This window comes from Leucoraja erinacea, chromosome 2 (assembly GCF_028641065.1).
Source record: "Leucoraja erinacea ecotype New England chromosome 2, Leri_hhj_1, whole genome shotgun sequence".
Taxonomy (NCBI): domain Eukaryota; kingdom Metazoa; phylum Chordata; class Chondrichthyes; order Rajiformes; family Rajidae; genus Leucoraja; species Leucoraja erinaceus.
The window spans coordinates 21,936,761-21,959,244 of NC_073378.1; the positions used below are offsets into that span (position 1 = coordinate 21,936,761).

Sequence of the window (22,484 nt, forward strand, 5' to 3'; positions counted from 1 at the left end):
AGTTTCTATAAGATCCCCTCTCAATCTCCTAAATTCTAGAGAGTATAAACCAAGTCTATCCAGTCTTTCTTCATAAGACAGTCCTGACATTCCAGGAATCAGTCTGGTGAACCTTCTCTGCACTCCCTCTATGTCAATAATGTCCTTCCTCAGATTTGGAGACCAAAACTGTATGCAATACTCCAGGTGTGGTCTCACCAAGACCCTGTACAACTGCAGTAGAACCTCCCTGCTCCTATATTCAAATCCTTTTGCAATGAAAGCTAACATACCATTCGTTTTCTTTACTGCCTGCTGCACCTGCATGCCTACCTTCAATGACTGGTGTACCATGCCACCCAGGTCTCGCTGCATCTCCCCCTTTCCCAATCTGCCACCATTTAGATAATAGTCTGCTTTCCCGTTTTTGCCACCAAAATGGATAACCTCACATTTATCCACATTATACTGCATCTGCCAAACATTTGCCCACTCACCCAGCCTATCCAAGTCACCTTGCAGTCTCCTAGCATCCTCCTCACAGCTAACACTGCCCCCCAGCTTAATGTCATCCGCAAACTTGGAGATATTGCCTTCGATTCCCTCATCCAGATCATTAATATATATTGTAAATAGCTGGGGTCCCAGCACTGAGCCTTGCGGTACCCCACTAGTCACTGCCTGCCATTGTGAAAAGGACCCGTTTACTCCTACTCTTTGCTTACTGTTTACCAGCCAGTTCTCTATCCACATCAAGACCAAAGAACTTTGAACAAGACTAGCATTTATTGTCCCTTGCTGTGCCATTGTAGACATAATGTTCTAACGCTAGGTACACATAATTGCTGGAGAAACTCAGCGGGTGCAGCAGCATCTATGGAACGAAGTTCTAGCGCTAACCATATACACTTATTGTCAGAAAGACAGGCGCATAACATAATTCAACAAAGTGGACCTTCACTGATGTACAGGTGGAAGCTGAACGCATCCTTGCAAATCATATTCAAAGAAATAGCAGAAAAGTAAGTAATAGGAATAGAAACATAGAAACATACAAAATAGGTGCAGGAGTAGGCCATTCGGCCCTTCGAGCCTGCACCGCCATTCAATATGATCATGGCTGATCATCCAACTCAGTATCCTGTACCTGCATTCTCTCCATACCCCCTGATCCCTTTAGCCACAAGGGCCACATCTATCTCCCTCTTAAATATAGCCAATGAACTGGCCTCAACTACCTTGTGTGGCAGAGAATTCCAGAGATTCGCCACTCTCTGTGTGAAAAAATGTTTTTATCATCTCGGTCCTAAAAGATTTCCCCCTCATCCTTAAACCGTGGCCCCTTGTTCTGGACTTCCCCAACAATCGGGAACAATCTTCCTGCATCTAGCCTGTCCAACCGCTTAAGAATTTTGTAAGTTTCTATAAGATCCCCCCTCAATCTTCTAAATTCTAGCGGGTACAAGCCGAGTCTATCCAGTCTTTCTCCATATGAAAGTCCTGACATCCCAGGAATCGGTCTGGTGAACCTTCTCTGTACTCCCTCTATGGCAAGAATGTATTTTCTCAGATTAGGAGACCAAAACTGTACGCAATACTCCAGGTGTGGTCTCACCAAGACCTTGTACAACTGCAGGAGAACCTCCCTGCTTCTATACTCAAATCCTTTTGCTATGAATGCTAACATGCCATTCGCTTTCTTCACTGCCTGCTGCACCTGCATGCCTACTTTTAATGACTGGTGGACCATGACACCCAGGTCTCGTTGCATCTCCCTTTTCCTAATTGGCCACCATTCAGATAATAGTCTACTTTCCTGTTCTTGCCACCAAAGTGGATAACCTCACATTTATCCACATAATATTGCATCTGCCATGCATTTGCCCACTCACCCAGCCTATCCAAGTCACCTTGCAACCTCCTAGCATCCTCCTCACAGCTAATGCTGCCCCTAGCTTCATGTCATCCACAAACATGGAGATGTTGCATTCAATTCCCTCATCCAAATCATTAATATATATTGTAAATAGCTGGGGTCCCAGCACTGGTACTCCACTAGTCACTGCCTGCCATTGTGAAAAGGACCCGTTTACTCCTACTCTTTGCTTCCTGTCTGCCAGCCAGTTCTCTATCCACATCAATACTGAACCCCCAATACCATGTGCTTTAAGTTTGTACACTAATCTCTTATGTGGGCCCTTGTCAAAAGCCTTCTGAAAGTCCAGATATAACACATCCACTGGTTCTCCCTTATCCACTCTACTAGTTACATCCTCGAAAAATTCTATAAGATTTGTCAGACATGATTTACCTTTCATAAATCCATGCTGACTTTGTCCAATGATTTCACCACTTTCCAAATGTGCCGCTATCCCATCTTTAATAACTGACTCTAGCAGTTTCCCCACTACCGATGTTAAACTAACTGGTCTGTAATTCCCCGTTTTTTCTCTCCCTCCGTTTTTAAAAAGTGGGGTTACATTAGCTACCCTCCAATCCTCAGGAACTACTCCAGAATCTAAACAGTTTTGAAAAATTATCACTAATGCATCCACTATTTCTGCGGCTACTTTCTTAAGTACTCTGGAATGCAGCCTATCTGGCCCTGGGGATTTATCGGCCTTTAATCCATTCAATTTACCTAACACCGCTTCCTGGCTAACCTGGATTTCACTCAGTTCCTCCATGTCATTTGACCCCCGGTCCCATGCTATTTCCGGCAGATTCTTTATGTCTTCCTTAGTGAAGACAGACCCAAAGTAGTTATTCAATTGGTCTGCCATGTCTTTGTTCCCCATGATCAATTCACCTGTTTCTGACTGCAAGGGACCTACATTTGTTTTGCTTTGTTTTGTTTTTAGTTTGGAACTTTTGGTTAAACTGCAGAAGATACAAAAGCTTAAAAAACCCATGTACCAACATATTCAAGAATAGCTTATTCCCTGCTGATTGGACCTTGAATGGACCACTCTTATGCTAAGGATGAATTCTCAATCTACATAATAGCGACCATTGTACTTTTTTATATTCCACCTTCTGTTTATTTCCTCTTTTGCACTACCTGATGTACTCATATATGTTATGAATGGTAATTGTAATTAATTGCAGCTCCAGCTGGCGCGGCGTCCGAAGCACGGGATCCCTCGTTGGGGACCCGGGAGGAGAAGAAGCCACCACCGCTGGCGCGCGGCCTACTTCTACCGCGGGCGTGGCGGCGACTTACCATCGGGAGTGGGATCCCTCGCCGGGGACCCTGGAGGGGAGCTTCGACCGCCGGCCCTGCGGTCTGCGGTACTTCTGGCTGCGGCGCAGTGGGAACTTTAAATCTTCGGCTGCCGGCCTGCGGCCTACACCAACTTGAAGCCACGGTCTCCGCTGGGGAAGAACCGATTCTGGACTTACCTGGACTTTCACTCATCTGGATGCCCGGAGCGGCGGCTGTGGAAGGTTGAGGTCCCAACCACGGGGAAAATGGAGCAGGACTGGTCAAATTCTGTGGCTTCCACCACAGTAATGAATGCTGTGGTGGATGTTTGTGTTACATTTCTATTGGGTTTTGGGTGTTCTTTTTTCATTGTACCGCTGCTGGCAAATTCATGTCACTTGCATTTTATGTGCAAGTGACGAATAAAACGGATTGTTGCCTGTTGAACCTGCATGCTTACTTTCAGTGACTGATGTACAAGCACACCCAGGTATCATTGCACCTCCCCTTTTCCTAATCTGACACCATTGAGATAAAAATCTGCCTTCCTGTTCTTGCCACCAAAGTGGATAGCCTCGAATCTGTCCACACTAATTGAGACAATGACAATCTGTCCACAATTATACTGCATCTGCCATGCATCTGCCCATTCACCCATGCATCCAAGTCACCCTGCAGCCTCATAGCATCCTACTTGCAGCTCAGTGACATCCAGCGCAATGAAGGATGGTGCACATTGCAGCAGTCACAAAGAGCGGCATCAAAATTACAGTCTAAATACAATTGGAATAAACAGAATAATTTACTTGCCAAAAGCACTGACTCTTTAAGCATATGTGAAGGTTGAGTTGAAATCCAGTAGATGCCTCATTATCCCTTTGAAAGACAGGCGCTGATTAAAATATCTTATTTCCCTCTGGATGGAGATAGCTAGTCTTTCATACGTTTTCGCAAAAGTTACTTATTATAGCAATAAGAGACAAGGGGCACAAATATTAAAATACACCTCACCAGTAATTCTGAAAAGGCAATTACAATGTTTTTACTTATCAAAGTAATGATGCAACACATTTATTTATTTGGGCTTATCATTATTTGTCACTTCTCCGCTTTTCAGCATAATGCTGCCCTGCTAAATTAAACAATATTTCCAGAAATAGCTATTCAGAAAATGCTAGAATAAGGTAGTCATCCTTGGTATAGTTATTTCACAATGGGGAAAAAGCTAACCTTATTTTTGTTCCCCTGCAACATGAAAGCACAACCTTATTTCCCCTTGATTGTAGCTGGGAAATTATGTGAGTTTAATCACACATCACATTACGTGCACAGCAGCTGCTTTCCCCAGGCAGTGCTCATCAGTTGCTGCCAGAAATGATCACATTTTCAGATCTTTGATCATTAACGCTCTCTCTGTGGTCCAAGATCAACTGCCATTCCCACCAATCCCCGGATGGTCTTTCGCATCTGAAACCCAATTTCCTTATTATTTAATGGATTTCGTGCTTCTCGTCTGCACTCACTTGCTAACTTAGCATTTGTTGGTTGTTTTCTCTCATGTTTTCAATTCGTAGCACAGATACACCAATTCCACTATGAACCTGTCCAATCTGATCAAACAAGCATTGCTAATTTGACCTGTTAACTGTGTCCTGGTCTTCAGATGAGCAGAACAGCCTCAGTTTTAACATGCTGCCTGCCTCCTGACCTCTTTATTACTTTTTCATAATCTCATACTTCTTAATATTCATCTTGCTTTCAAGTAACTAACCATCTCTTTCATACTGCACATAGGTTCTGCTTCAGAACTAGTTTCTGATATAAAGTTCCACACAGTGTGCAAAGTTGCTAAAATAAACCTCTTAGGGTCTTTTGGTACCGCTTTAACTCTACCGTAGTCCCAGTACAGGATGCATAAACTACACAGATATCGACTTTTCTGTACATTTGAATAGGCAGCTAATGCTCTGGATAGTCGGTGGGCTGCTTTTCCTGTGTTCAGTCACTTTCCGTGCCAAATGCCTAAGAACACTGAAGTTACATGGAGCCAGTTAAATCTAGGAAATGGAAGCATGACAATCTCAGAAATAATGATATTGGGACTCATTTAAAGTGTGGCAAGAGATACTACAATTAAGTTAGGTCCCTTAGTGGGGAGCAAGTCCTCTGAGAAATACTCATAAGGTTGTTCATAGAAATGGCACCACCAAATGTAAGATCCACTGATTAGCTAATTTATTCAGGACCAAGAGGTAAATGAAGTCACCAAGTTCTGCAGATGCACCATAGCTTGCATCATCGGGCTGCATCGCAGCTTGGTTTGAGAACAGCTCTGACCAAAGAGGTAAGAAATTGAAGATTATTTTTTGAAGTTGTAGGTGTTTCCCAGTCCATCCCACAAATTAAACTCTCCACCATTGACTCTATCAACATTTCACACAGCTTCGGGCAGCCAAGGACATTTTTCAACCCGGTCATTCACTCTTCTATCGAGCAGAAAATCCAAAGGCTTGAAAGCATGTAATGCCAGACTATGAATCTATGACTCAAAACAAATTATTTCCCACTTTTATCAGACTTCTGAATGTCCATAAGCCAGGATGTAGTCTCAATTCTCCAACCTACCTCATTGCAAACATTGGACTTTTTCTTTGAACTGTAATACTACATTGCCGAAAACTAAACTTTGCATTCTGGCATTTTTCTCTTTGCTCTACCCATTGTATTGTGTATGACCTTATTGTATTCATATACTGTATTATCTGATTTAATTGGATGACACGCAATAAAAACATTTTCACTGTACACGGGACAATAATAAACCAATACCAATATCCTTCTCCCTCACTGGTACTTTGCTTGACAGAAATGTAGAAACAAGGAACTGCAATTGCTGGTTTGCAAAAAAAGTACTGGAGTAACTCCGCAGGTTAGGCAACATCTCTGGAGAACACGGATAGGCAGACTGAAGATGGATCCTGGACCGAAACGTTACCTATCCATGTTCTCCAGAGATGCTGGCAACATACTCATAAATCCTCTCTGCACACTTTCCAGCTTAACCATATCCTTTCTGCAGCAGGGCGACCAATACCTGTGGTAAAAAAAATATTCCAAAATGCTGCCCCTTTAACTCAATGGACGACAAAAAGGTTTGTGAACAATACTAATATTGGCCACACAGTTAAGAAGAAAAGCTTTTGATTGCAAGGAAGACACAGGTTTTGATCAGTTGAGCAGAAAAGGGCAGATGGAATTGAATAGAGTGGGTGGACAGGAAGCGTGTGCGAGCCAGGCCCCTGGTGAAAGGGAAGAGAGCGAGTCAGATGCCATTCCATTCAGATTTCCAAACAATTGAACAGTGAATTATCAGAGCCTGAATATGTGTACAGGTCTGGTTAGCAGAACAGAAGATGCAATTGCACTCGACACGGTACATATGGATTTTCTAGATTAGAAATTTGAGCTGCAAGGACAAAATTGGACAGATGATGAGGGGAGATTTAATTGAGGTTTACAAAATTATGATGAGCTTAGATTAATGAAATAGGAAAGACCTATTTCATTTATGAAGATGTCTAAAACCAGCAGACAATGGATGATTAAAGATCAGGAAAATGTTTCCACCCAAGAAGGTCATAGACAAAAGACAATAGACAATAGACAATAGGTGCAGGAGTAGGCCACTCGGCCCTTCGAACCAGCACCGCCATTCAATGTGATCATGGCTGAACATCCCCAATCAGTACCCCATTCCTGCCTTCTCTCCATATCCCCTGCCTCCGCTATTTTTAAGAGCCCTATCTAGCTCTCTCTTGAAAGAATCCAGAGAACCTGCCTCCACCGCCCTCTGAGGCAGAGAATTCCACAGATTCAGTGTTTCCTCGTCTCCGTTCAAAATGGCTCACTCCTTATTCTTAATCTGTGGCCCCTGGTTCTGGTCTCCCCCAACATCAGGAACATGTTTCCTGCCTCTAGTGTGTCCATGCCCTTAACAATCTTATATGTTTCAATGAGATACCCTCTCATCCTTCTAAACTCCAGAGTGTACAAGCCCAGCTGCTCCATTCTCTCAGCATATGACAGTCCCACCATCCCGGGAATTAACCTTGTAAACCTAAGTTGCACTCCGTCAATAGCAAGAATGTCATTTCTCAAATTAGGGGACCAAAACTGCGCACAATATTCCAGGTGTGGTCTCACTAGGGCTCTGTACAACTGGTTATGAAGGCCAACATGCCATTCGCTTTCTGCCTGCCTGCCTCCACTCATAGAGTAATACAGCACAGGAATGGGCTCTTTGGTCCACCATGTCCATGCTGACTATTTATTTCCATCTATACTAATTACATTAGGATCTTATCCTTCAATGCTGTCCATGCTATTCCAGGTGGTCGAGTTAATGCCCCTGTCCCACTTAGGACACCTGACCGGAAACCTCTGGAGACTTTGTGCCCCAACCAAGGTTTCCGTGCGGTTCCCAGAGGTTTTTGTCAGTCACCCTACCTGCTTCCACTAACTGCAACCTCCGGCAACCACCTGCAACCTCCGGGAACCGCACGGAAACCTTGGGTGGGGTGTAAAGTCTCCAGAGGTTTCCGTTCTGGTTTCCCAAGTGGGACAGGGGGCATTAGGAACACATTCTCTGCAAGACAACTGTGTCAGAAACCCTCAGCACATTTACAAAGTGCTTTCATGTGTAACCAAGGGTCTTTAACCTTCAGGGGCATGGGACAATGTAATAGGAGGGGTTATGCTGGGCAACTTTCTCTTGACTACTGCAGGCACAATGGTCCAAATGTCCTCCTTTGATTTTGAACCCTTTCTATGATTCTACCGTAATGTACTGAACAAGCAGTTATTTTTGCTTATAAATGTAGTCACACTTCTAAATGGATACATATTGCAATTTGTTTGATTACCCATCACATTTGCCCAAGGCAACACTGTTCATTCTGTTGTTGTTTGCTGAAGTCAGTGGAGTGCTACCTCATCTCATTACCATTTTCAGTGATCAGACAAATTAACTAGAGGTCACGATGAATAGCACATCTTACCATCTCTAGCCTGAGGATGTATTTGTTTGATCCATAAAGGGAACAATGTTAACAACTCATCTAGTCATACATCCACCTATTTAGGTGATTAATTGGTAGTCTTTTGTGTGGAGCATGCAATTTTGACACCATTTTGATTAACTTTAAAGACTGTGTCATAGAAAAAGGATCTAACGCACATCTAAAAATATACAATGTTAAAAATCTAAATAAAAGCAATGACTGCTGGAAATATTTTGCATATTAAGCAATGTACAAAATGTAAACTTTTCCGTTTCTGTTGCAGGTGAGATCTACGCCATAACATTTCGCACAAGAAACTATTTGCGTCAGAAACAAGAACAGCTACATTTTCATTTGTATCTAGAAGTGAAAGCTATATAAAATTGTGAGAGGCATAGACAGAATAGGCAGTCAGAACCTTTTCCCCTGGATGGTAATGTCAAAGACTAGAGGGCATAGCTTTAAGGTTAGAGGGGCAAAGTTTGAGGTAGGTGTTAAAGTGGCATTTAAGAGGCTTTCAGATAAGCACACGGATATTCAGGGATCATTTATCATTTATCAGTTGATCATTTATTGTATTATTGTTTATTGGACATTCATTTGTTGTGCTGTTGAGTTTCATTGTTCTGTTGCTGGTGCATATGTCAATTAAACACTCTTTACTCTTGATTCCTCGTGTACAAAGCATTCAATGCAACAGTTCCAGGGCATTCAGAAAGTATTCAGACCCCTTCACTTTTTCCACATTTTGTTACGTTACAACCTTATTTTAAAATGGATTAAAAAAATTTTTTTATCATCAATCTACACATAATACCTCAGAATGAAGAAGTGAAAACAGGTGTTTAGAATTTTTTGCAAAGTAATTAAAAATAAATAACTGAAATATCACATTTACATAAGTATTCAGACCCTTTGCTATGACTCTCAAAATTAAGCTTAGGTTCATCCTGTTTCTATTGATTATCCTTGAGATGTTTTTACAACTTGATTGGAGTCCACCAGTGGTAAATTAAGTTGATTGGACATGGTTTGGAAAAGGCACACACCAGTCTATATAAGGTCCCACAGTTGACAGTGCATGTCAGAGCAAAAACCAACCCATGAAGACAAAGAAATTGTCCATAGACCTCCTAGATAGGATTGTGTCAAGACACAGATCTGGGGAAGGGTATAAAACAATTTCTGCAACATTGCAGGTCCTAAAAAGCACAGTGGCCTCTGTCATTCTTAAATGGAAGAACTTTGGAACCACCAAGACTCTTCATAGAGCTGGCCGCCCGGCCAAACTGAGCAATCGGGGGAGAAGGGCCTTGGTTATGGTCACTCTGACAGAGCACCAGAGTTTCTCTGTGGAGATGGGAGAACCTTCCAGAAGGACAACTATATCTGCAGCAATCCACCAATCAGGCCTTTATGGTAGAGTGGTCAGATGGAAGCCACTCCTCAGTAAAAGGCACATGACAGCCCGTTTGGAGTTTGCCAAAAGGCATGAAAAACAAGATCCTCTGGTCAGATGAAACCAAGAATGAACTCTTTGGTCTGAATGCCAAGCGTCACGTTTGTAGGAAACCAGGCACTGCTCATCACCTGGCCAATACCACACCCAAGGTGAAGCATGGTGGTGGCAGCAGCATGCTGTGGGGATGTTTTTCAGTGGCAGGAACTAGGAGACTAGTCAGGATCGAGGGAAAGATGAATGGAGCAAAGTGCAAAGGCATTGTTGATGAAAACCTGCTCCAGAGCATTCTGGACCTCAGACTGGGGCTGAAGTTCACCTTCCAACAAGACAACGGCTGTAAGCACACAGCCAAGATAACGCAGGAGTGACTTCCTGACAAGTCTGTGAATGTCCTTGAGTGACCCAGCCAAAGCCCGGACTTGAACCCAATTGAACATCTCTGAAGGGACCTGAAAATAGCTGTGCATCAATGCTCCCCATCAAAGCATTTAGAGGACAGAGCTTTAGAGGATCTGCAGAGAAGAATGGGAGAAATTACCCAAATACAGGTGTGCCAAGCTTGTAGCGTCATACCCAAGAAGACTTGAGGCTGTAATCGCTGCCAAAGGTGCCTCAACAAAGTACTGAATAAAGGGTCTGAATAAATGTGATATTTCAGTTATTTATTTTTAATTACTTTGCAAACATTTCTAAACACCTGTTTTTGCTTTTTTATTATGGGGTATTGTGTGTAGATTGATGATTAAAAAATTGAATCTAATCGATTTTGGAATAATGCTGTAATGTAACAAAATGTGGAAAAAGGGACGGGGTATGTTTAAGATATAACTAGATTCACCCATATACCTTATACTCATTGAGAATAACTCCTGGTCCATAAATGCTTCAATTTGAAAATACCTATCCACTCATTCAAACTCCACTGTTCCCCTGCCATGAATTTTATACTTGTTCTTTCTTTGGTTGTTCCAATTCTGGTCCCATTACTTTCATATGAAGTGGTTTTAGACATTTCATAACGATAAAAGTCTGATATAAATGTAAGTGCTTATTGTACAGTAAATGGGTAAAGTGGATCAGAAAACTAAAATCACTTAAATATATTAAAAAGGTAGAAGAGCATTACATGAAATCAACATTTCAAACGAGTGCTCTTGTTTGATTTAATAATAAGCAAACCAAGTTTCACTGCTGAACAATGGCAAACAGAAGGCAATGTATAATACTGATAAGAACAAAACTACAACCTAGTTAGAGTGATGAAAGGAAATCAAAACCTACGAATCACAATGGGTGGCACAGCGGAAAAGCTGCTGCCTTGCAGCGCCAGAGACCCGGGTTCGATCCCGACTAGGGGCGCTGTTAGTACAGAGTTTGTACGTTCTCCCCGTGACCTGCGTGGGTTTACTCCGAGATCTTCGGTTTCCTCCCACACTCCAAAGACGTTCCGGTTTGTAGGCTAATTGGCTTGGTGTAAATGTAAAATTGTCCCCAGTGTGTGTGTGTGTAGGGTAGTGTTAATGTGCGGGGATTGCTGGTCGGTGTGGACTTGATGAGTCGAAGCGCCTGTTTACGCGTTGTATCTCTAAACTAAACGAAAAAAAAAAAAGATTGTCCGTTCCTTCAATTTCAGCATTATTTAGTTGAAGGATTATAATTGCCTTGTTATAGTCTTCTCCAGGAACTGGAGTCTTACCGTTGCAACTTGTCACACCAGGTGCAGTTGAAGCCAATCTCTGCATTAACACAGGCAAAGCAGTTTTTCATCTGGAGACAAGCTGGAAATGAGAAAGATAACAAAGATATCAGGACAATTGCAGAATATTGTTTTTTTTTAATTGAAAAAGACTGCTGAGCTCGAGCTTTTCCTTCAGCATTCATTTTTAACATTTGAGAATGAGAAAGTCAAAAGTGGCATAATTTAAGCATGATAGTTATGATGCTGCACTACAGACACTTAGCTTGTATTACCCTGAATATATTCTTTGAAGGGAAATGTAAACATATATTTTAAATAATTATACATTTTCTGCTGATAGACGATAGGTTGCATCAAAACCCTGTGAGATGGAAATATAGATGAGGAAGTAAGATATATTGAGCCCTATAATGGTGGAAAGGATGGTGGGGGTGTGTATCAAGGCTGTGATAACAATGACTGCTTTGTCCTTAAAGGGATGTAGTTCTAGAAAGGAGATGAGGAGGAATATCTTTAGTCAGAGGGTGGTGAATCTGTGGAATTCATTACCACAGACAGCTGTGGATGGATATCTTTAAGGCGGGGATTGATTCTTGAGTAGTAAGGGTGTCAGGGGTTATGAGGAGAAAGCACAAGAATGGAGTTGAGATGGAAAGATAGATCAGCTATGATTGAATGGCGGAGTAGACTTGATGGGCCAAATGGCCTAATTTTGCTCCTGGCACATGTGAACATGTGATGGAGGTAGGGTTGTGGAGGGAATGATGGAGCAGTGTGATAGATATCGATGCATAGCACAATATGAAGCTGTGCAGAGGTAGATAGTCATGAGGGTGAGTGATGGGGGGCTGGGGTTTTGCCCTATGGGGTCAGGTGGTTAGGAGGGATTGGTGCATTGCAAGACTGGGAGATGGGAGTTGTAGCCAGGATCTGAGGTGTGGCCAGGATATTGTGGTGCTGAAGAGATCTGCAAGGCACAAGGTGAAGGGAATCTTGATAAGGGATCCACTACAGCACTGCTCTGGGACGATGAGCTTGCGTGGGAGCACCTAATAGATGGTTACTCCCCCTGCTATATATGCTATGTACACCCGTCCCCCAAACATCTATCCCAGGGCCCAATGTACCCCACTACCTCACCCAGTTGCTCATTAGAAAATGCAGTCCTTCCCCTGCTACATTTTACAATGAACACAGCATGGAATAGGAAGACACAACAAACTGCAGATGCTGGTTTACCAAAAAGAAACGCATAAAACTCACTTAAACTAGTTGTGAGCAAGGGCATTTAAATTGCTGGACTCGTAATCCAGAGCTGGGACTAACATACAAACAGCCGAATTCAGTCCCACCGCAGCAGATATGGATTTTCAAACCAGATCAGTAATCTTGTCAGTTTGTCAGCAGCATGTCCGTTTTTTTTTTTCTACTTTTTTTGTTTTTTTAGTATGTTTTAAAATATGTTTTTAATGTTCCTCTGTGTGTTTTGTGTGGGGGGTGGTGTGGGGAGGGTAAGGGGGAAACCGCTTTGGTCGCCTCCTCCACGGAGAGGCGACTTTTTCCAGGTCGCCTACCCCGTGGCCTAACAGCGAGGATCGGAGCTGCCTTTCTCGGAGACGCGCCCAGGGATTCAGCGGCAGGCACAGCGTGGACTCTTGGCGTGGAGCGGGCGAGCCCTTGCTGGGGCTTGCCGGAGGGGAGCGCTCCGTTTCGCTGGCCCGCGGCAGCCGGCAGCCTGAAGCCGCGGTCTGCAGAGCTCCAGCTGGCGCGGCGTCTGCAGCCTGGGACCCAGGGAGAAGAAGAAGCTTCCATCGCCGGCCCGCAGCCAACTTCTACCGCGGGCGCGGTGGCGACTTACCATCAGGAGCGGGGTCCCTCACCGGGGATCCTTGGAGGGGAGCTCTGACTGTCGGCCCTGCGGTCTGCGGTGCTTCTGGCTGCGGCGTGACCGTTAAATCTCGACCGCCGGCCTGCGGCCTACACCAGCCTGAAGCCGCGGTCTCCGGTGGGGAAGAGCCGATTCTGGACTTACCTGGACTTTTAATTTGTCCTTTTACCATCTGGACGCCCGCAGCGATGGCTGCGGAGGGTTGAGGTCCCGACCAGGGGGGAAATGGAGGACTGGCCAAATTTTGTGCCTTCCACCACAGTGATGAATGCTGTGGTGGATGTTTGTGTTAAATATTTATTGCATATTGTGTGTTCTTTATCATTGTACCGCTGCTGGCAAATTCATTTCACTTGCACTTTATGTGCAATGTGACGAATAAAACCGTATTGTATTGAATTTGAAACAACAACTACTCTTTCTAACACTGATCATAAAACCACGGTTTTGTTGTAAAAACACACCTAGCTTACCACTGACCTTCAGAAGAGAAAATCTGTCATCACTCCCTGGATATCAGTTCCAGTGTAAGTGATTGGTTTATTGACTGGCAAACCAGTCAGCTGTCTCAATGGGCAACTGAGGATGGGCAATAAATACTGGCCTAGCAGGTGATGCCCAGATCCACAAAAAATGAATAAATAAAAAAAGCACAGCGACAGATTTGGGCATCCCGAGGTGAAAGTGGTGAAACTCCCTAGTTAATTCCAGCATGTGAATGCTCTGAAAGAGAAACTGAAGCAGTTCAAGAAGGCGGGGTGCCATTGCATCAACGGATGTGGGATATGCAATATTTCTACCATAATGCACATCCCTATGGCTATTCCACGGGCAGGGAAAAGCCTGATTTGTTAATTACACTTCTGTGTTTTTTTGATCCTGTCATTTTTTAAATATGGACATCCCCACTGTGCAGTGAACCATATTTATGCAAACGTGAACTGATAAATAACTACTTACTAGCAAGCGGGATCATTTCAATCGCAGACATGTTCGTAACCTTTGACATCTGAAGTTCAACTCGGTGGTATTCGTAAATTGTTCTTCTGCGAACATCTGCAATAAAGGTCATTCTATTGAAAGGTTATACTTTTGAATTTGTTCTAGACATAGACATAGAGAATAGGTGCAGGAGGAGGCCATTCATTGTGATCATGGCTAATCGTCCCCTATCAATAACCCGTGCCTGCCTTCTCCCCATATCCCTTGACTCCACTAGCCCCTAGTGCTCTATCTAACTCTCTCTTAAATGCATCCAGTGATTTGGCCTCCACTGCCCTCTGTGGCAGGGAATTCCATAAATTCACAACTCTCTGGGTGAAAAGTTTTTTTCTCACCTCAGTCTTATATTACCTCCCCTTTATTCTAAGACTGTGGCCCCTGGCTCTGGACTCACCCAACATTGGGAACATTTTTCCTGCATCTAGCTTTGTCAAGTCCTTTTATAATTTTATATGTTTCTATAAGATCTCCCCCTCATCCCTCTAAACTCCAGTGAATACAAGCCTAGTCTTTTCAATCTTTCCTCATATGACAGTCCCGCCATCCCAGGGATCAATCTGTTTAACTTGTTCTTAACGGTCATCCTTGCATCTTTTGCATTCAAGCTCCTAGTAATTTAGGAATATTTTAAAGTTTTGCTGAGTATCCAGTAAACAATTAAAAGAGGAATCAACCTACCCAGATGTCAATAACAAAGAAAGGTAGCTTTCATAAAAATGTCCACTGCAATACCTTCACCTTAAATAGTTCCAATGATCCTACCTCCACAAATCTCTGCTGGAGTGAATTCCAGCGATTCACCATCCTCTGACGGAAGACATTTCTATGCACCTCCATTTTAAATGACCAGACCCTTAACTTGAAACTACTTACCCTTGTCCAAAACTTTTCAACCGGTAAAAACATTTCATCACCTTCTGCCCTGTCATGCCCCTTTAGGATCTTATCCTGTTGGGATATTTCTCCAAGATTACCCCTTATACTTCTAAACTCCAAAGAATGCAGACACAACCTGTTTAGCCTCGCTTGATAGAACAATTTCTCCAAGGCCATGCTTGTCTAGAAATTCAGTTGAGTAGCACTGCCTATTCCAGTCCCATGTCTGTGAAATGTCGTCTGAAGAAGGGTCTCGACCGGAAATATCACCCATTCCTTCTCTCCAGAGATGCTGCCTGTCCCGCAGAGTTTTTCCGGCATTTTTGTGTCTGCCTTTGATTCATCTGCAGTTCTTTCCTACACATCATGTCCGTGAAAGTTGATAATTTTCATAAGAATCGCAATGACACCTTTTCAACTTTGAATAGTACCTCTCTGGCATTTTGGCTGAACCTTCCTGACCAGAACTGTGCCTGTTTGTTTGTTCAGTATTGTCTCATGTACCGAGATGCAGTGAAAAGCTTTTGTTTGCATGTTCCCGTGCAATACTGTATTGTTCCATCTTCCATGAATGGGGCTAACATAAAGCTGAGATTCAGTAATAAAATGCGTACATCTCCACAGTTCTATACAGTCTGAAAGCATGTTTGGGCTCCATTGTGGAGCAGGGGGTAAGAGGCATCAGCGTCCAGCCTCACATGTGATGCATACTTCCATGCTTGCAGCTAGCTGGTTCTTCCAGATGCATCTGACCTACTTAGAGCACTGTCAGAAAAGAATTAGGACAGGTTGATCCAGCACAGTTTTGTCACTGGTGATTTGTCAGCTAACCAGATTCCTTTAGTGCTGCTTGTTCTGCATGCAAGAGATTTAAAGTAAGAAACCTTTCAAATGACTTACTCACCAGCAATCCCATGAATCCTTCACCATACTCCCCCATGACACTGACACTGACCATCCCAACTCACTTGAGCTTTCCTCTACTAATTACCTTGTGTGAACAACCTCCATTGACGGGTCTGAAGAAGAGTATCTGAAGATAGGTCCCGACCCGAAACATCACCTTATCCTTATTCTCCAGAGATGCAGCCTGACCTGCTGAATTACTCCAGCACTTTATGTCTCTTTGTGTAAACTAACATCTACAGTTCCATATATTTACATCCTCCTTTGAATGCTCCAAAACCCTCCAATGCTGATCACTACCAAAAGCCCACACACTCGCACACCTCCCGCCAAAATCCCTCTGAGCATTGTAGGGAAAGTTTGGCAAATTTTTCTCAGGTTCAACAATCACTGGGCAATCGTGGGTTAAATGGGTTTGAAAATTACAGCAAACAATTTAGATCTCCGTCAGTTAAGTTGGTATTGGTTTATTAGTCTCACATGTACCGTGATACACTGAAAAGGTTAGTTTGTGTGTTATCCAGTCAAATCATACTATATGTGAGTACAATCAAGCCATACGATCACAACCCAAAACAACATCTATTCCTTTCCTCTAGAGATGCCGTCTGACCCGCTGAGTTACTCCAGCTTTTTGTGTCCATCTTCGGTTTAAACCAGCATCTGTAGTTCCTTCCTATCCACAAGTACAACAGGCATGGCAAGAAGAAAACTACTGGAGAGCAGAATATAGTGTTACAGCATTATAGATTTACAGATACGGAGAAAAAAAACTGCAAAGTCTGCAACAAAGTAGTTTGGAAAATCGGAACTACACCCTAATCTATGGGAGGACCATTCAGCAGCCTGATAACAGTGGGGAATAGCTGTTCCTGAATCTGATTGTTTTCAAGCTTTTATTTCTTCGGCCTAAAGGGGAGCAAATGGTGAGACTGGGTTAAAAAGGTCCTGAATTATGTTGGGTGCTTTCCCAAGACAGCGTATAATATAGTTACAGTCAATGGTATTGGAGTCTGTGATAAGACTGTGCTATATCGACAATTCTCTGCAATTTCTTGTGATCTTGGGCAGAGATGTTACCAAAATCATGTATAAAATCATGAGAGGAATAGATCGGGTAGATCTGGGCAGTGTCTCTTGCCCAGGGTAGGTGAATCGAGGACCAGAGGACATAGGTTTAAGGTGGAGGGGAAAAGATTTAATAGGAATCTGAGGGGTAACTTTTTCACAAGGGTGGTGAGTGTATGGAACAAGCTGCCAGATGAGGTAGTTGAGGCTGGGACTATCCCAACATTTAAGGAACATTTAAACGGGTACATGGATAGGACAGATTTGGAGAGATGTGGACCAAACTCAGGCAGGTAGGACTAGTGTAGCTGGGATATGTTGGCTGGTGTGGGCAAGAGGGCCAAAGGGCCTATTTCCACACTGTATCACTCTATGACTTTGAACCAAGCGGTGATGCATCCTGATAGGATGTGTTCCACAGTGTATCTGCAGAAGTTGGGAAGGATTGTTAAGAGACATGCTTAGAAACATAGGTGCAGTAGGAGGCCATTCGGCCCTTCGAGCCAGCACCACCATTCAACATGATCATGGCTGATCATCCCCAATCAGTACCCCATTCCTGCCTTCTCCCCATATCCCCTAACTCCGCTATTTTTAAGAGCCCTATCTAGCTCTCTCTTGTAAGCATCTAGAGAACCGGCCTCCACCGCCCTCTGAGCCAGAGAATTCCACAGACTCACCACTCTCTGTGAGAAAAAGTGTTTCCTCGTCTCCGTTCTAAATAGCTTACCCCTTATTCTTAAACTGTGTCCCCTGGTTGTGGACTCCCCCAACATCGGGAACATGTTTCCTGCCTCTACCGTGTCCAAGCCCTTAACAATCTTATATGTCCCAATGAGATTCCCTCTCATCCTTCTAAACTGCAGAGTGTACAAGCCCAGCTGCTCCATTCTCTCAGCATATGACAGTCCCGCCATCCCGGGAATTAACCTTGTAAACCTAAGTTGCACTCCCTCAATAACAAGAATGTCCTTCCTCAAATTAGGGGACCAAAACTGCACACAATACTCCAGGGACTGACATATGATGAAAGAATGTGTCGACTGGGCTTGTATTTACTTAAATGTAGAAGGATGAGGGGGTATCTTATAGAAACATAAAATTCATAAAGGATTGGACAGGGTAGATGCAGGAAAATTGTTCTCGATGTTGGGAGGAGTCCAGAACCAGGGGTCACAGTTTAAGAATAAGGGGTAGGCCATTTAGGACTAAGAGGAGGAAACATTTTTTCACCCAGAGAGTTGTGAATCTGTATTCTCTGCAACAGAAGTGGAGGCCAATTCACTAGATGTTTTCAAGAGAAATTTGGATATAACGCATAGGGCTAAAGGAATCAAGTTATATGGCGAAAAAGCTGGAACAGGGGAACTGATTTTAGATGATCAGCCATGATCATATCGACAATTGACAATAGGTGCAGGAGTAGGCCATTTGGCCCTTCGAGGCAGCACCGCCATTCAATGTGATCATGGCTGATCATCCATAATCAGCACCTCGTTCCTGCCTTCTTCCCATATCCTTTGACTCCGCTATCTTTAAGAGTTCTATCTAACTATTCTATCTATCAGAACTGCTGTAGATTTGGGAGGAACAACAGCAGCAACAGATTAGCAAGAGATTTACGACTGATTGGCTCTAGCCCAAGTTTGATGAGAGGGGTGGAAACAGTTAAAGGCCAAGGACGCACAAGTCTTTGTTCAGAACTGCTGTAGATTTGGGAGGAACAACAGCAGCAACAGATTAGCAAGAGATACGACTGATTGGCTCTAGCCCAAGTGGGAGGAGAGGGGTGAAAACAGTTGAAAACTGAGGAATTTGCTCTGTAAATTGGTAAATCAGGCAATTTATCAGTCAATTTAAGCAGGACAGCTCTTTGCGAGCGGCAGTGAGTGAGCGAAGTGCCCTGTGAGTAAAGTGTGAGTCTTTGGCTCGGTAAGTGCCCTGTGAGTAAAGTGTGAGTCTTTGGCTCGAGAGTCTTCGGAGAGGAGGCTGAGGAGAGGAGACCACGCAATACGCTTGAGAGGGAGACGAAAGAAGGAGATGTCAGGCAAGCTGATTCAGTGCGATGCTTGCAGTATGTGGGAGGTCAAGGACACCGCTGGTGCCTCTGGCTGCTACAAATGCGAAAAATGCATCCAGGTAGAGCTCCTGAAGGGCCGTGTTGGGGAACTGGAGAAGCAAGTGGATGACCTCCGGTTCGTACGAGAAATGGAGTCGTTCCTCGACAAGTCCTACAGTACGATTGTTACACCTAAGGTACTGGAAGAGAGAAGGTGGGAGACAGTGAGAAAGGGAGGGAAGCACGGAATGCCAACGTCCCCGGGTGGTGTACCTATTGTAAACAGGTTCATCCGCTTAGAAGCTGTTGGGACAGAAGACGTGAGCGGCGGACTGGCCTGTGATGCGAATAGGGCTGTTGAGCCAAAATTAACAAGGCCTAAGGCAGGCAAGGCCATTGTAGTGGGAGACTCCATCGTGAGAGGTACGGACAGGGGTTTCTGCGGCAACAGACGGGATGCGAGGATGGTGTGCTGCCTTCCCGGTGCCAGGATCCAGGATGTCACGGACAGAGTGCAGAAAATCCTCAAGGGTGAAGGTGAACATCCGGAAGTGGTAGTGCATGTCGGCACAAACGATGTCGGAAAAAAGGGGATGAATATTCTGCAGCGTGACTTTAGAGAGCTCGGAAAAATGCTGAAAAGCAGGACCTCCAGGGTTGTTATCTCCGGTTTGCTTCCAGTTCCCCGTGCTGGCGAGAGCAGGAACAGGGAGATATTGGACCTGAACGTGTGGCTGAGGAACTGGTGCACGGGGCAGGGATTTAGATTCTTAGATCACTGGGATCTGTTTTGGGGTAAGGGGGAACTGTACAAAAGGGACGGATTGCATCTTAACAGGTGTGGGACCAGCATTCTGGCAGGCAGGTTTTCCACTGCTACACGGGTGGCTTTAAACTGAATAAGGGGGGTGGGGTGTCGAATGGGATAGTGGAGGATGGAGTTAAAGGGAAAGGGTTTCTTAAATATGTGAGCGTAGAGACCGAGGGGTGTAAAATGAGGGTAGAAGAAATAGGTAGCAAGGTGAAAAGTAAAAGTGGCAGGCAGACAAAACCAGGGCAAAAATCAAAAAGGGCCACTTTTCAACATAATTGTATAAGGGGTAAGAGTGTTGTAAAAACAAGCCTGAAGGCTTTGTGTCTCAATGCAAGGAGCATTCGTAATAAGGTGGATGAGTTGAATGTGCAGATAGCTATTAATGACTATGATATAGTTGGGATCACGGAGACATGGCTCCAGGGTGACCAAGGCTGGGAGCTGAACATCCAGGGATATTCAATATTCAGGAGTGATAGACAGAAAGGAAAAGGAGGTGGGGTAGCGTTACTGATCAGAGAGGGGATTAATGCAATGGAAAGGAAGGACATTAGTTTGGAGGATGTGGAATCGGTATGGGTAGAGCTGCAAAACACTAAGGGGCAGAAAACGCTGGTGGGTATTGTGTACAGGCCACCTAACAGTAGTAGTGAAGTTGGAGATGGTATCAAACAGGAAATTAGAAATGCGTGCGACAAAGGCAAAACAGTTATAATGGGTGACTTCAATCTACATATAGATTGGGTGAATCAAATTGGCAGGGGTGCTGAGGAAGAGGATTTCTTGGAATGTATGCGGGATAGTTATCTAAATCAACATGTAGAGGAACCAACGAGAGAGCAGGCTATTTTAGACTGGGTATTGAGTAATGAGGAAGGGTTAGTTAGCAATCTTGTTGTACATGCCCCCTTGGGCAAGAGTAACCATAATATGGTTGAGTTCTTCATTAGGATGGAGAGTGACATTGTTAATTCAGAAACAATGGTTCTGAACTTAAAGAAAGGCAACTTTGAGGGTATGAGACGTGAATTGGCCAAGATTGACTGGCAATTAATTCTAAAAGGGTTGACGGTGGATATGCAATGGAAGACATTTAAAGACTGCGTGGATGAACTACAAAAATTATTCATCCCAGTTTGGCAAAAGAATAAATCAGGGAAGGTAGTACATCCATGGATAACAAGGGAAATCAGGGATAGTATCAAAGCGAAGGATGATGCGTACAATTTAGCCAGAAAAAGCAGCATACCGGAGGACTGGGAGAAATTCAAAGACCAGCAGAGGAGGACAAAGGGCTTAATTAGGAAAGGGAAAATAGATTATGAAAGAAAACTGGCAGGGAACATAAAAACTGATGCAAAAGTTTTTATAGATATGTGAAAAGAAAGAGATTAGTTAAAACAAATGTAGGTCCCTTGCAGTCAGAAACAGGCGAGTTGATCATGGGGAACAAGGATATGGCGGACCAATTGAATAACTACTTTGGTTCCGTCTTCACTAAGGAAGACATAAATAATTTGCCGGAAATAGCAGGGGACCGCGGGTCAAAGGAGTTGGAGGAATTGAGTGAAATCCAGGTTAGCCGGGAAGTGGTGTTGGGTAAATTGAATGGATTAAAGGCTGATAAATCCCCAGGGCCAGATAGGCTGCATCCCAGAGTACTTAAGGAAGTAGCTCAAGAAATAGTGGATGCATTAGTAATAATCTTTCAAAACTCTTTAGATTCTGGAGTAGTTCCTGAAGATTGGCGGGTAGCAAACGTAACCCCACTTTTTAAGAAGGGAGGGAGAGAGAAAATGGGGAATTACAGACCAGTTAGTCTAACATCGGTAGTGGGGAAACTGCTAGAGTCAGTTATTAAAGATGGGATAGCAGCACATTTGGAAAGTGGTGAAATCATTGGACAAAGTCAGCATGGATTTACGAAAGGTAAATCATGTCTGACGAATCTTATAGAATTTTTCGAGGATGTAACTAGTAGCGTGGATAGGGGAGAACCAGTGGATGTGGTGTATCTGGACTTCCAGAAGGCTTTCGACAAGGTCCCACATAAGAGATTAGTATACAAACTTAAAGCACATGGCATTGGGGGTTCAGTATTGATGTGGATAGAGAACTGGCTGGCAAACAGGAAGCAAAGAGTAGGAGTAAACGGGTCCTTTTCACAATGGCAGGCAGTGACTAGTGGGGTACCCCAAGGCTCAGTACTGGGACCCCAGCTATTTACAATATATATTAATGATCTGGATGAGGGAATTGAAGGCAATATCTCCAAGTTTGCGGATGACACAAAGCTGGGGGGCAGTGTTAGCTGTGAGGAGGATGCTAGGAGACTGCAAGGTGACTTGGATAGGCTGGGTGAGTGGGCAAATGTTTGGCAGATGCAGTATAATGTGGATAAATGTGAGGTTATCCATTTTGGTGGCAAAAACAGGAAAGCAGACTATTATCTAAATGGTGGCCGAT

At 43.8% G+C, this 22,484-nt stretch overlaps 1 protein-coding gene across 1 annotated transcript in view; it reads right to left on the reverse strand.

Moving 5' to 3' along the window:
* Positions 1-22,484, reverse strand: part of plxdc2b (plexin domain containing 2b) — a 476,090-nt gene that overhangs the window by 101,950 nt on the left and 351,656 nt on the right. Inside the window, exons 9-10 of the mRNA XM_055648826.1 lie at positions 14,254-14,349; positions 11,403-11,484 (exon numbers count right to left, since the gene is read on the reverse strand). Of these exons, the coding sequence (XP_055504801.1) occupies positions 11,403-11,484; positions 14,254-14,349 (178 nt within the window). The remainder of the gene's footprint in view (positions 1-11,402; positions 11,485-14,253; positions 14,350-22,484) is intronic.